This window comes from Micropterus dolomieu, linkage group LG01 (genome assembly GCF_021292245.1).
Source record: "Micropterus dolomieu isolate WLL.071019.BEF.003 ecotype Adirondacks linkage group LG01, ASM2129224v1, whole genome shotgun sequence".
Taxonomy (NCBI): Eukaryota; Metazoa; Chordata; class Actinopteri; order Centrarchiformes; family Centrarchidae; genus Micropterus; species Micropterus dolomieu.
The window spans coordinates 50,814,652-50,828,996 of NC_060150.1; the positions used below are offsets into that span (position 1 = coordinate 50,814,652).

A 14,345-nucleotide genomic window follows, 5' to 3' on the forward strand; every position below is an offset into this window, starting at 1 on the left:
GTGGTGGTTTACTATTGAAACCAGGAGTGTGCCTGTTTCATTTGATAAGAACAGCTGCATTGATAGATAGATAAAGAGACAGTCCTCAGAGTACTAATTCTCGTGCCTGATGTTGATTTGAGTCACGATATTAATATATTAAAGCTTGCGAGTTTAGGGAGCTGTCTGTTGTTTGAACTTGATGCTAACAAAATGTGGAGTACTTACTGACTTTCAGTGGTTATTTTCAAAAGTCTATGTTGTTAGTCTTTCTAAATGCAATCATTGTTAACATGATATTAAGTCTTTCACACCATTCTTTGGCTGTTCATTTATTTTATTCTTCAACAGCAGAGTAGCAATCACAGAAAATATGTTTATTGGCAAAACATGCCTTCTATTGGTGCTTAGGAGCCATTTTTAATAAGTAGTCAGAATAAGACATGATTGACAAAGAAACTTGAAAGCCTTCCCTTCACAGCGTATCTGAGTAGTCCAGTGGTGGAAGTCTTGCTCTTGCTACGGATCCAGAGATTGATGGATAAAACCCTGCTCACAGCATGTTAACGAAAAAGGGGCCAAACTTAACACATATGTTTGCTGAAAAGTCGAAAAGACTAGAAAGGCGCTATACAAGTACGGAGCATTTACATTTACATGAACAAGTGTGCAGCACATCATTGAGTCTCTTAGCTGGCAGCTCTCACACGCATTTTCTTAAGGAAATGCCCATTCTAGTACTGTTTAATAATTTCAACTTTCGCAAAATTAACCTTTTTATTAGCTTATATCAGTGTGAAAAGACTCCTTAAAAACATGGTAGGCCTAAATGCATAATGATAAATCTACTTTGGTTTCTACATAGGCCTACTTAACTAGAAAATGACCACAGCACAGGGCTGCTAAACAAACTATTGTCCGCAGTTATTGGTATTTTCTATAATTATGTGAGCAGCCATGATCTGACTTTTGTGAAAGGAGTTGGTTACCTGGCTAAAGGTGGAGGTGTGCAGCCTGTGGCCTACAGATCTAACAGCTCACTGTGTCTGCTCCTGCCTGCTGCTTACCCCATGGCAATATTTTACTTACAGAGCACAACCATGTAATGCGCAATGCAATCAATGACAGCTTAAACTGTTGTAAGTCAACACATCCACCACTCTAAAACCAGTGTAAAGTTATAACTATAAAACTATAACGTTACATGATCAACAATAAACCTGTAACCTCTTTCTAGCCGACGGTAATAATTAACGTGATGGCAGACAGCATGACGTAAATGATTTTTAATCGACTACCACAAGTTTGGCAAGTAAACAAACGCTCATTCATCTTTTCAATACGAATGACAGTCGGAGTAAACCTCCCGTAGGTCGTAGCTGAAGCAAGAAGCAAGCTAAAGTTAGATGGCCAATGCTGAGCTGGTGGTGTTTACTAACCTCAGGTTACTAACGTATTTTGCGTTGAGCGCTTCTATGTTTGGGTCTTGTTGTATGAAGTTTTAAAGCCAAATGGCTCAGCAGCTGCAGTTTTTTTGTCCTCTCCCACGTGCGGCCGCACGCAGCAGATGCTACGTGTTACGTAGGCAGGTTATAGATAACAGAGGGAGGGAATAACAGCACGCTCATCAGACACTTCATTGTTCACGAGTCCCGCCCCTCGAGTCCAAGTCGAGTCTGAAGTCTTTTGAGGACGAGTCTCAAGTCGAGTCTGAAGTCACTGTGTGTACGACTTAAGTCGGACTTGAGTCGGACTTGAGTCCGAGTCTCTAACTTGAGTCCCCATCTCTGGTAGCCACATTGTAGTGGTCTACAAGACAGTGGTCAGCACTTACAAACAGATTGCATTTCCTGTGACTACTTCAAAATAAAAGTCAACTTGTGTTTTGCCAGTTAAATGCTTTTAATGTGAAGCTGCAGCAGTAGGAAATGTTCAGTTTGCATTAGCAGTAACTTAATATAGCATTACAGCTTACACTGAATCATGATAAAGCCAAAGTGGTCGTGAGTTTTTCCTTGCACTTTTTTTTATTCAGTAATGGATGTGATTGAAAATTCAGTACAATAATTTAAAGAAACATTCTTAAGAAAAAGTAAAATTACAGATTTAAAAAACTACTTCAAAAAGTACAACACAAAAAAACACAAAAAAAGCACTCAAATACAATAACGTGAGTCTTTCACCAGATAAACCATTTGACCACCTGATGAGGGATGTTTTTACTGTTGATGATAGTCGATCTGTTTTCCAAATGGAGTGAGGTTTTTCAAAGTTCAATACAAGACAAGTGCGGTTTTAGCAAAAGCCCTGGTTTGTGAAATTCCTGCCTATGGCCATCAGACTCTTTAACTCCTCCCTCAAAGTGTCTGACACACAGAGTTAGTTGTTGTTATTATTATTAGTTGTCATTGTAGTGCAATACTTCAGATTCTGTTCAATAATCTGTTCATAATCAACATGCAATATTCTCTGCTGCAGTTCTGCTTCTATTTACTCACTGTTCATCACAATTCTGTTAATAATGTAAATATTGTTCATATCCATACTCCTAACCTACCCTCTCCATATATAACACAAAAACAAAAACTATATATATGCGTATACATATTGTTTGTGTTTTGTTTTTATATATTCTTTACCTACCAACTTCTATTATTATTTCTTTTCCAAGATGTGTAATGTGTACATCTGTAACAGTATATTTGATCTGATTCTGATTTTAAACAAAGGCATTGCCGGTGGTGTTGATGTACATGAGAACGAGGGTAAGAACCAGGTCAAGGTTTGAGCCCATTTGAGATTCTGTTTAGGCGCGCTCCACTAACAGGGATAGAGACAGCGAGCAGAGTACCCACTGACACACATCACTGTGAGAATGATTGAATGTTAAATTATTGCCAGACATTGTCCTCTGCAACACAACTGCTGCTTAGTCTCCAGCCCGGAGGTTTTTTGGTGGTTGTGGAGGCTGAAAGAGCTACGTGGACACATGCACACTCATCTGCTCTCCATCAGAGTGGAGTACATCCCTAGCGTGTTGAACAGAGGGGTGGACATCATGTCCATGGGGGGCCCTCGCCCAGACGAGTGGCGCCTCCATCCCGATCTGGTGGCCCAGATCTGGCTCTGGTGGCCCAGATCTGGCTCTGGTTCAGTGTGGCAGAGGTGGATCTGTTTGCCAACTGGGAAAACGCTCAGTGTGCCCTGTGGGTTTCACTGAGCCTGCGGGACGTCCCCCTGCTGGGGTTGACGCCTTCTCGCACCCCCTGTAGCCTCCCCGGCTGCTATATGCTTTTCCACCGGTTTGGCTGATCCCGCACCTTCTAGACCGCATACAGTTTTAAGCCTTGGCAGTGATTCTGGTAGTTCCGGAGCGCACAAGTGCGTCCTGGTTTCCCTGCCTCCAGCGGTTGCTGGCAAGACAGCCGTGGAAACTCCCCTGGAGGGGGCATGCCCTCTCTCAGGCGTGGGGCGCAATCAGGAGTTGTCCGCTTCTTCTTCAGCCCCTCTGGGTCCGGCCACAGAGAGGCAACGCCTGGAGGATCTAGGTCTCTCCCGTGAGGTGGTTGGCACCATCCAGGGGTCGAGAGCCGCCTCTACTCAGTCCTCTTACTCGTCCAAGTTGTCGGCTTTGCAAAACTGGTGTTTGAACCAGGGGTTGGAACCGGTGGAACCTGCTCATGGATAGGGGTCTGACGCTCAGCACAGTTAAAACCTACGCTGCCGCCATCTTGTCCCGTCACAAGGGTTATAGTGTCAGGACAGTATTTGCTCACCCCCTGGTGAAGCGTTTCCTGAAAAGGCCTGTTGTTCCACAGTGGGATTTGGCGCTGGTTTTACGCACGCTAATCCAAGCCCCTTTTGAGCCTTAGAGACAGCTCCAGCTCTTTCAGTCGTGGGTGATTACTCTCTCGGGCTTCTTTCCTCCCCCCCATGGGTCTGAGGACAACGCTACATCCCACCTCCTCTTCCCAGTGCGTGCGCTGTTACTTGCCGCGCACGGCCGCCTGGTGCCATTCGCAGCGCCTGTTTATGCACTACTGGGAGCAGTCCAAGGGACTTCCTCTGTCGACGCGGCGCCTGTCTCACTGGCTGTGCGAGGCTATTTCACAGGCCTATATGTCAGCCGGTGAGTCCCCTTCGGATGGCATCAGGGAACACTCCACGAGAGGTGTCTCGTCCATCTGCACGGCGGCTCCCTGGTCGTCCCCATGCTCTTTATTCCGCTTCTACCTGTGGGATGTCTCCTGTTTCTCACTGACTCACTCAGTACTGAGTGTTTTGGCTGAGTGATTTTCCCTTGTGAGTGTGCGGGACGGTGGGGGGGTCGGCCGCTGCTCGAGCTGGCCCTGCTCTGTTTGGAGCTGATGTGGTTGCTGTCATGACCCCGCCTGCTTCTGTACAGCTGCTGGGCCACCCATCCAGTTCCCCCACTGTTACACATGGGTCGGTCCCCTGCCTCCTTGTCACGCCATCGGTGCTTGTGCGCACGCCAACACCAATGCCGCAGACAGCGGGTGACTGGGTGGCTCATTTAATGCTTTGGGGAGGTGGTTTTTGTGCTTGGTGGTACCGGATGGGCCAGTGAGGCGTTGACTTATCCTGCTTCGCCTCTAAGCCAATAGCGATAGCCTTAGAGGGCGAACCCTATACGAAATAGAACTGTATTTATGTACTGTAACTCCAGATTCTATGAGTATAGGCGCAGCCCTATAAGTTGAAGGCCTCACTGGACCTTGGTTCTCAGTGCTGAAGAAAAGGCATTTTGGGAGCCGAAGGCCAGGTTTCACAGTTGTATACAAGGTGCGGACGTAGGAGAAGCCCACGCTGTGGGTGGGCGTAGACAACTTTTCTCAGTGCCGCGCAGGCGTGAGGAGAGGTAAACCCAATAGCCTTAGAGGGCTGCGCCTATACTCATAGAATCTCAAATTATAGTACGTAACTACCGTTCCTGGGGAACTTGTAATAGTCACAGCAGCTACCCAGAGAGGTTGAAAGGAAAAGTACGATTTATTCTCTTTCCAAAACCTAAAATAAATCCAGAAAAATGTAGGTTGTGGGTTGTTCCTATTGTAATGTTAGTTAGCCTAGCTAGGCAACTTCCTACTGAATATAATGTTATAAATCCCCACTGTTCTGCTTTTTAACAATTGTAATAATGAATAGAGGCCTACCCAGCTTTAAAGGTAGGTGTACAGTGTTGATCCTTAATATCGTTGTCTTTTGTCTCAATCGTCGGGGGATGCAGTGGTTCACTTGTAGGCCTACTGTGTGATCGTTAGGCTTTAGCTTTACATCTTTCATTTTCTTCACGTCCGTTTAAGTCAGTTTGAGAGCCTGAATACAAATTAAAATGTATTCACTGTCTGCTTCTTTTTGAGATTGCTTTTTCCAACAAATTTGTTAATATTTCTCCAGGGAGTGCGGTAATAGACAGTGGCAGCGGCCACAGTTTGTCAGACTTCGCAACAGTAACTAAGGTGGGCGTGGCTTAGCGAAGGGTCAATTGCTTATCTAATTAATTAAGCAAAGCCAGAGGAGCCTTGAACATCACCTGTCAATGCCTTTGTAAACTTCATGTATTATGGTGTTCATAATGGACTGGTGCAGAAACAGTGAGGCTTACTTTTTCCTGTTATCTGTCAGTGGTGTACTTGATGCACTAGATGTTACAGTGTTTCTGAGGTGTGAGATCTCATTTTCTGTGGTATGTTAGTCCAGATGAGCCCACCCTCGCAAGTTGTAAAATACTGTATTACAGGAGAATGAGACATCATGAAGCACTTCATTTCTTGATATGGCTGTTGTTTATTAATGAACAAATAACAATAATATTCATAAAAAACAAATGTTTTTACTTAATAATTAAAGGGGCATTATGGAGTTTCCAGCAGCCACTAGCGGTGTGGTTTTAAGATTGCAACCAGGCGTGTGCTCGTACGCGTGCTCGAAACACAACCGCTTTCATACAGAAATCCTGCAATAAATGCAGAAACACCTGCATGCAGGCTGTGGCTTTTCTCCAGACATGTTCAGGCTCTGTTATTTCAACGTTCCCGTCTCAGAGGCAGATCAACACCAGCTTTGTAACGTTACTTCATTCAGCGCAGCGAGCTGCATATCGGCACAATCCTCCCGGAAAAAAGGCAGAGTGACAGCAGCTATAGACAGGCAGGGAGACAGCTTCACACAACATGCTGGAAATTCAGGTAAACCCCTACTGCAACGTTACAGTAATAGTTTTATCAGCTGCAGGTTGAACTAATCCATGCTCGTTACATGATCACGGTACATTTACTGCATTTAGCCAACGTGCTACATCATTAGCTCGCCTGCTGCTTTCAGTAACTATCTTTATTATCTGTGTATCTTTCACCGGAGGCTCAGCAATGTCAGCACAGCTAAAAGTATTGGATGATAATAAAACGGTTAGTGAGCTGGACTGAATATTATAACAAGATTGTGTCACACTTTATAATAATAAGACCGCAGTAAGTAAATTTACTGTAGTGTCAGCGGATGGCTCTTCCTCTGGGTTTTATATTATGTGGGTCATGTTAGTTACAGCGACGGAGAGATGGAGAAGCTGTGTACCTGAGCATTGGTAAGAACAAACCGAAACAGCGGCAGGTCCGAGCTAATGTAGCGTTAGCTGGCTGCTCCTGGCTGCATCACTATGGGATAGTAAACAAATCGTTCCACATTTGCTTTTTACCGTTACATCATTTCTTGCAGGCTTTGACACTTTGACATAATATCTGTGGTACACAGGAAAGTAACATGGGTCGCAAGTTGGTGAAGTAATGTGGAAAGCGATACAACTTTGCACCATTAGCAACTGCTCGGTGTTAGCCGGTGAGCTAACATGACTTTCTTTGTGTTTCTCCAGCTTTACTAATGCTCACTTTGTTCTTGCTCGACATCATCTGAACCTGTTTGGTCTGATGGGCTTCAGCACGTAAACCTTTATTGTTGTTTTGTATCCTTACATGGAGCCTGTGTTTTGCTGTGAGCCCCGGTTGTTTTATGGTGTTAGTGAACTGCATGTCGTTGGCTGCCGTGTTGTCGCTGTAGTACGAGAGGAGCGCGCACAGGGCTGAATCCAACCCGGAGTCCTCACATTAAAAGCAGAATAGTGGCTGAGCAATGGAGAAAACAGGCGTCTGCTTCATTTCTAAGTGAGTTTTGAGCCCACTGACAATAAGGCAATGACTATTTGATTTATTAAAATCAAAAATTTACATATAGCCCCTTTAAGTAAATGTAATTTCTTAATATATCTATCTAAAGAAACCTGATTTCTTGAATGGCAACTCTCTGCTATCTCACAGAGGACATCTTTTGTCCTGTCTCAGGCACTGTAGCTATACAACTCGCTTGGATAGGGGAGAGGGGTTGCAATTCACAACCCTCACCACTAGATGTCACTAAAACTTACACACTGAGCCTTTAATAATTAAAAATCTCCCAACATGCCGACAGGATCGGTCAGGATCTAATGTTAATTCATGTTTTGTTTTCTTCTACACATCCAAAAGGTCTCACACACAGTCCAGGTTCATACAGTGAGAGTATTTGGAGTAAAGCAGCCGTCCTCCTAATCAATCCTGAGCGCTGTCTGAGTGTCTAAATGTGGATTATAGAAGCAAGAAAGTTTAATTCTGTTTCCTCTGTTTGCCCTGTCAAGTTTATTACTGCAGGTTTTTTGTTTTGTCTCATGATAGCCTATTTTCTGTGATATTACTACATGGATGGAAATGTTTAAATGACTGACAGCAGCCTCTCTAATCATCAAAGTAAAATCGTTAAAGAAAACACTCATCAATATAACACAATAAAGAAATCACCTGGAAATCTCCAGGGACCAGTGGAGGTGTGGTAAAATGCCCATACAGGTGCTGGTCTCTAAATCTGATAAATAATGAGTCGGTGGTGGGGGACATCTCATTTCGTTAAATGCCTGTTTCCTCAAATCTTGGGTGGGAGGGACTAAGATGTGCCGCAAGGAGTCGAGGATCCAGGAGTCCAGAAATTCGGGAAATGAGAAAGGCCATATATATGTTTACTGTTTTACCCTTTTGCTACATTATTATGGACCTATGTTTCACTATTATGTTGCAGTTAGGTTAAGTTTCCCATGGGAAAGTAGCTCCTTAGAGGGTTTCCTTATCTGACTGTCCTTGACAGGCCTTCATCTCAGGACAGTTGGTTCCTACTCCCTTCCTCCCTAAGACAGCTGCGTAATATCCTTACAGTATAAAGTCACCTGTTTCTTCACTGGCTCTTTGTCTTACATTCTGCAGACTTTTGTTTGCACTCTGTATGTCTGTCTGACCCTTTTATTTCAGAAGACTCACTTAAGGTTTAATTTCCATTTCAACCCACCTACTGTACCTACTGACCAATAATTTCCACCACATGGCTTTTGTTTACAGTTTCAGGACCATTTGATGTTTGAACGCAAACAGGACCAGTTGGAAAATTGAAACAATGTAGTATTGTCGCATTGGTTCGGTTCAGGAAACAGACCTTTAGGTGTTTAGTTGTTAGACCTATGCACAGGAATGATGTCAATTATTTAACAAACATTTAACAAACATTTGTAATGGTTTCTAATGCTAAATGGACTGTACTTGTATAGTGCCTTTATAATCTTTTGACCAATGAGCTTTACACTGCATTTCACATTCACCCATTCACACACATTCATACACTGATGACAGAACGCCAACTACTTATCAGAAACAGAAACTAATACATTCACACACACACGCTACCTCCTGAGGCACAGCCACTGTCTCCCAGTACTGAAAGACCAGAAAATCATCTGCCTTGACTTTTGAATTTTCTTACAAAGACATGACTTGAACTTGCCCCCAAAACCTTAAAAGTATCTCTTGACTCTACCTTGTCTGCCAGTTTAGTGAAGTTCTGCTGTGCGTAGCGGACGACATCTCCCACTCTGAAGATGGGGCAGTAGGTGTTGTTGACCATGTCAAAGTTACATTTTTTGATGTAATCATCAGTGATGGTAGGAAGGAAGTTTCCTCTGCACACATAGACACATATCATCATTTCAACATGTCAGACTTCATCATCATCATCATCATCATCATCATCATCATCATCATATTTAGAATTATAGTTGTCATACTTGGTGTAGTTGAAGGTTGGGAAGCGGATGCTATTCTTAATGAAAATGGTAAAATTCTCAACTTCCATCATTGGCGTACTGACAGAGAGGGGAAGGGGGGGCACAGAACAACAGAAAAGACCAACACACAAACAGTATTGTGTTTAAATGTGTTATTTTTCTTCAGCCGCACAAAGTCAGCACACAAAGTTGTCTTTGCTTATTACAGTGTGTCAAGGCTCAGATTTCTACCAATGGATACAATTCAGTTTAAATCCACTGTAGTGTGGTGAAGGCCTGCCTTCTCGATTATCTCAAAAGCCAGACAAAGAAAACTTAAACTATCTGCATGATAAATATTACTAGGTTAGTGACTAAGTGAGCTGCCCCAACAGAGATGTGTCTGACATTAGTATAACAGTACAGAACAGTGATTGTAAAGCCTTGTAAAAAGCTCTCCATCACTTTCCAGGATTGTCTTACGTCTTGATGGTGTCGATTTCGGCAGGACACCATCCTTTTATCTCACATCTGTTGACTGTGGTGTTGAAAGGAACACATTTCCCTGTAAGAATTCCTGAGCAGGAAAAGAAAAGCTTATATGCAAACTGGAAAAGCAAAAATAAGTGAATACCAGTTCTGAAGTATTAATTCAACACATACACTGTATGCATTAGCGTAATAACAAGGTACAAGTACAAGGTACAAGATAGATAGGTAGAAATTGATTTTGTAACTTCCTTCTGATACATAGCAGACAATATACATTAATAATAGTAAAGCAATAGTAAAAATGGTAAACACAAATAAACTATTAATAGACAAACTCTGTGTTCTTTCCAATAATTTATTGTGGTCATTGTTGTTCGCTGATGCTATGTTGAGGTATTTGATGTAGCTTATAGAGTTTATGACCTTAAAATTTTGGGATGATTGGTCTAGCAGTTTCTGGCGAAATATCAAAAACAGGATTTTTCTCAAAGTGACACTTTAGTCTTAAGTGCTTAGAATTCATGAAATTTACTCGTACATTTAAACTTAAGAATAAAAGCAAGTTATCAAATTTCTTAAAGCTAAGAATCACTCTTACTCCCAGTTATTTAAGACAGCTCGAGAGGTCTCTCAAGTGGTTAGGAGCTGCCAGTAGGGCTTGTGATGGCCCTGTGGAGATAGAGACATGCATCTTTCAGGAGGGGAATATTGTTTCTGAATTATTTGACGACAGACACTTAATTAGACTAGGTTGGACTAGGTTGCAGTAATGCTTTTTCAGTTAAAGCGAAGGTGGTGATGACGCTTCATTTATTTGCCACAGGACAAACGCAGCAATGCTGATGATTTTGGCCGACACAACCATCAATAAGCCAAATAGTCATGGAAAGAATTATGGCACTTAGGCGTTTCATCGACTTCCCAACAACACCCCCCATAATCCGACAGAAGCAAACTCAATTCATATTGCCGGCAATACAGGAGTACTAGGCGCATTTGATGGAGCTCATATAAGGATACACTTTTTTATATTTCATTTATTAATGTGTAGGCCTATATCATAATTTATTATCTTGAAAATTAAGAATCTAGAATATTCTTAAATAAGGAAATCTCTTCAGTGATTGGTCCTTTGGTCGTCATCCAAAATCCTTTTTGCAGCACAGCAAAGTGTCGTAAATCAGCACTAAGACTGACACTTAAGATTTAGTACTACACTTCACTCAAATTAGGACTATGATGCATGATAACTAACTTTTAAGCACAGCTTTGAGCCAAGAATTTTTTTACTCTTAAGTCAGTTTTTAGCAGTGTTCTTATGAGTAATTCTGAGAAGCTTGATAAATACGGGCCCAGATGCAGATGTCTTGAGAGATTTTGACTCTAGGCCCAGCACTTTGAGATAACTGAATATGTAAACTTGATTATTATTATTATTATTATTATTAGCATCACCTTGAGTGTCATTGTGTGTGCTTGAGTTGTAGGTGGAATTTGGAACCCACCTGCCAATATTTGTGTTTCTAGGTCTTATTTTTTTTGGCAGAGAAAAATAAAAAATGTCCACAGGGTCACAATAGGCAACCTTCAAATTAATATGACCCCAATGAGAAAGAAGAAGAAGAAGAATGAAAACACACAACATGCATTAGTTAAATCAAATGTTGGTTTCAGGTGTATTGTTTTGTTTTTTTACAAATGATTAAATTATAATAATAGTGGGCCACTAAATGTCACTTTTGACTCACTTCTTGACCATAGGCATAGAGGCAAATTTTTGTCACACATCCACAGATGTGTTGAAAAAGCTCTCTAGGAACTATGGTAAAATTTTTACTGCAATATAGATGGAGATGAGAGTTTGTGCTTATAAACAACTCCTCTTTGCCAATCCTAACCAAATTTTTTACAATTAATTGAACATGCTGAAGAAAATGTTGAAACAGTTTCACTCAAACAATGTTGTTTTTGTGAGATAAAGGCAGTTTTGAACTGTGAATGAAAGCTAAAGATTTGAGTTGACTAAAAACAGAGGAAGAGAGAGTGCATTTTTTTTTAACATACAACTTTATTGAGTACTGCCTTAGCAGGGTTCAAACTCACAACCTTTGGATCTAAAAGAAACACAGAATTTGCACAACCACTGGACACTATACATTACAGAAGTGTAACCTTTTACACAACTTCACACAACATGAGGCAATGACATCACTTGCCAGACTTAGGTATTTGTAACACACACATTTTTCTGCTGGTTTCATGTAGGGCTATACATTTGATCTAACACTGACCAAAAAGAAAATGCAAATTTTGTACGAATCCACGCAGCCGATTACGAGCCTCCTAATGTCAGACTATCTAAGGACTAATAAACGCTCAGAACTAGCATCAGAACACTTGTAACAAGTTTGGTTACAATAACTGAAGCCAATTTTGATTTATGGGCATTTATGTAATTTTGACCTTAAATGTTTAAAAATGTTAAGTACTTTTTATTGGTCCAGGGGGGAAAAGTACTTTTTTGTTTCTAAACGTGTGATGGCGATTGCTCAAATAAAAAAAACTGATTTGTCAAAATATGTCCAGGTGCAACTGGGTGTGGCTTAGGTTCATATGGACCCACAGAATCCACGAAAAAAAAGATTTTTGTTTCTGAGACTTATGGTTTAAAAGTTATAGGCCAAAACGCTTCGTTGCTTGGACCCCTAATAAGCTTAACAGATCCAGTACACTCCAGCAGCTTCACTGCTTGGACCTCTAATTATAAAACTGTTTTCATCAAATACTTTAAAGTAGAAAGGAAAAGAAAAAGACAGAGAGAAGATCTCACCATAACTTCCTGGCTTGTTGAGGTGCTTTGTGCAGTCACTTTCTTTGGCACAATTATACTTTTTCTCACTCTGGGTAACACAAAATCATACACACACACACACACACACACACACACACAGATTAAAGCTGCATCAACCCTAACCATTTTTACTGTCTTTAAGTTCATGGTTTCTCGGCAGGCAGACAGACAAAGTTAGCGAGAAGCTGGTGAACATAGTGGAGCATTTAGCAGCTGCTAAAGAGATTAAAATATGTTTTTTTCAGGAGTTGTTGGAGATCAGAAAATGACATTATCAATGTCATTATTACCTTCACAGCTAAAACACAGCCAGACGTGACTGTTTCTACAGTCAGCCAGAGTCAGTATTCAATCGCGGGAAATGTAAACGGCTGCAGCGACTCACTTCAAAGAAGCTCCATCACAGAGCTGTAGCACAAGCATGACTTTGACAGGCGGAAGGAAAAGTAGTTCCTATCTACCGAGTATAATTAGAGCATCCTGGTGACAGTAAGATATTTATGATAAAACACACACTAACTCCAAATTACTGAGTTTAGATATCGATCCTTTTATATGAGTATCGATCCTAGAGCAGGAAACGTTGGTATCAGAAATATCGATACTTTAGTATCGATCCGCACATCACTAGTGGAGAGCCATTGGTCTAGATTTTAAAAGTCACAAGTTTCACTTCTCTGATTGGTTGTAGGTCTGGACCTGCATTCAGTGCAATGCAGCAGACTCACGAAATTCGGATCAAACTAGGCAGTGCTGAATAAATATGAGTCAAGGTAATGTACATTTTACTGTACTGTTTAACTGTAATATGAGATAATACACACACACACACACAATGAAGTCAGAATATATTGAATGAAGTCTGAATCATATTACAGCTGAACTTATATATATATATATATATCTCATATTGTCCATATCATATATATATTGATATGGACAGTATATACACATATAATTAGAATATCAAAAAGTTGGTTTATTTCAGTAATTCCATTCAAAAAGTGAAACTTGGATATTATATTCATTCATTACACACAGACTGATATATTTCAAATGTTTATTTCATTTAATTGTGATGATTAAAACTGACAACTAATGAAAATCCCAAATTCAGTATCTCCGAAAATTAGAATATTATTTAAGACCAATACATAAACCAATACATTTTTAGAAACGTTGGCCAACTGAAAAGTATGAACATGAAAAGTATGAGCGTGTACAGCACTCAATACTTAGTTGGGGCTCCTTTTGCCTAAATTACTGCAGCAACGCGGCGTGACATGGAGTCGATCAGTCTGTGGCACTGCTCAGGTGTTATGAGAGCCCAGGTTGCTCTGATAGTGGCCTTCAGCTCTTCTGCGTTGTTGGGTCTGGCGTATTGCATCTTCCTCTTCACAATACCCCATAGATTTTCTATAGGGTTAAGGTCAGGCAAGTTTGCTGGCCAATTAAGAACAGGGATACCATGGTCCTTAAACCAGGTACTGGCAGCTTTGGCACTGTGTGCAGGTGCCAAGTCCTGTTGGAAAATGAAATCTGCATCTCCATAAAGTTGGTCAGCAGCAGGAAGCATGAAGTGCTCTAAAACTTCCTGGTAGACGGCTGCGTTGACCTTGGACCTCAGAAAACACAGTGGACCAACACCAGCAGATGACATGGCACCCCAAACCATCACTGACTGTGGAAACTTTACACTGGACTTCAAGCAACGTGGAAGTGCCTCTCCTCTCTTCCTACAGACTCTGGGACCTTGATTTCCAAAGGAAATGCAAAATTTACTTTCATCAGGGAACATAACTTTGGACCACTCAGCAGCAGTCCAGTCCTTTTTGTCTTTAGCCCAGGCGAGACGCTTCTGACGTCGTGTATTGTTCAAGAGTGGCTTGA

The 14,345-nt window shown here is 41.4% G+C and overlaps 1 protein-coding gene across 3 annotated transcripts in view; it reads right to left on the bottom strand.

Moving 5' to 3' along the window:
- p2rx3b (purinergic receptor P2X, ligand-gated ion channel, 3b) overlaps window positions 1-14,345 on the bottom strand; it is a 77,709-nt gene that overhangs the window by 22,046 nt on the left and 41,318 nt on the right. For all 3 annotated transcript variants that reach the window (XM_046046018.1, XM_046046012.1, XM_046046004.1), the window contains exons 4-7: window positions 12,435-12,504; window positions 9,596-9,689; window positions 9,134-9,211; window positions 8,887-9,028 (exon numbers count right to left, since the gene is read on the bottom strand). In XM_046046018.1, coding sequence (XP_045901974.1) covers window positions 8,887-9,028; window positions 9,134-9,211; window positions 9,596-9,689; window positions 12,435-12,504 — 384 coding nt within the window. The remainder of the gene's footprint in view (window positions 1-8,886; window positions 9,029-9,133; window positions 9,212-9,595; window positions 9,690-12,434; window positions 12,505-14,345) is intronic.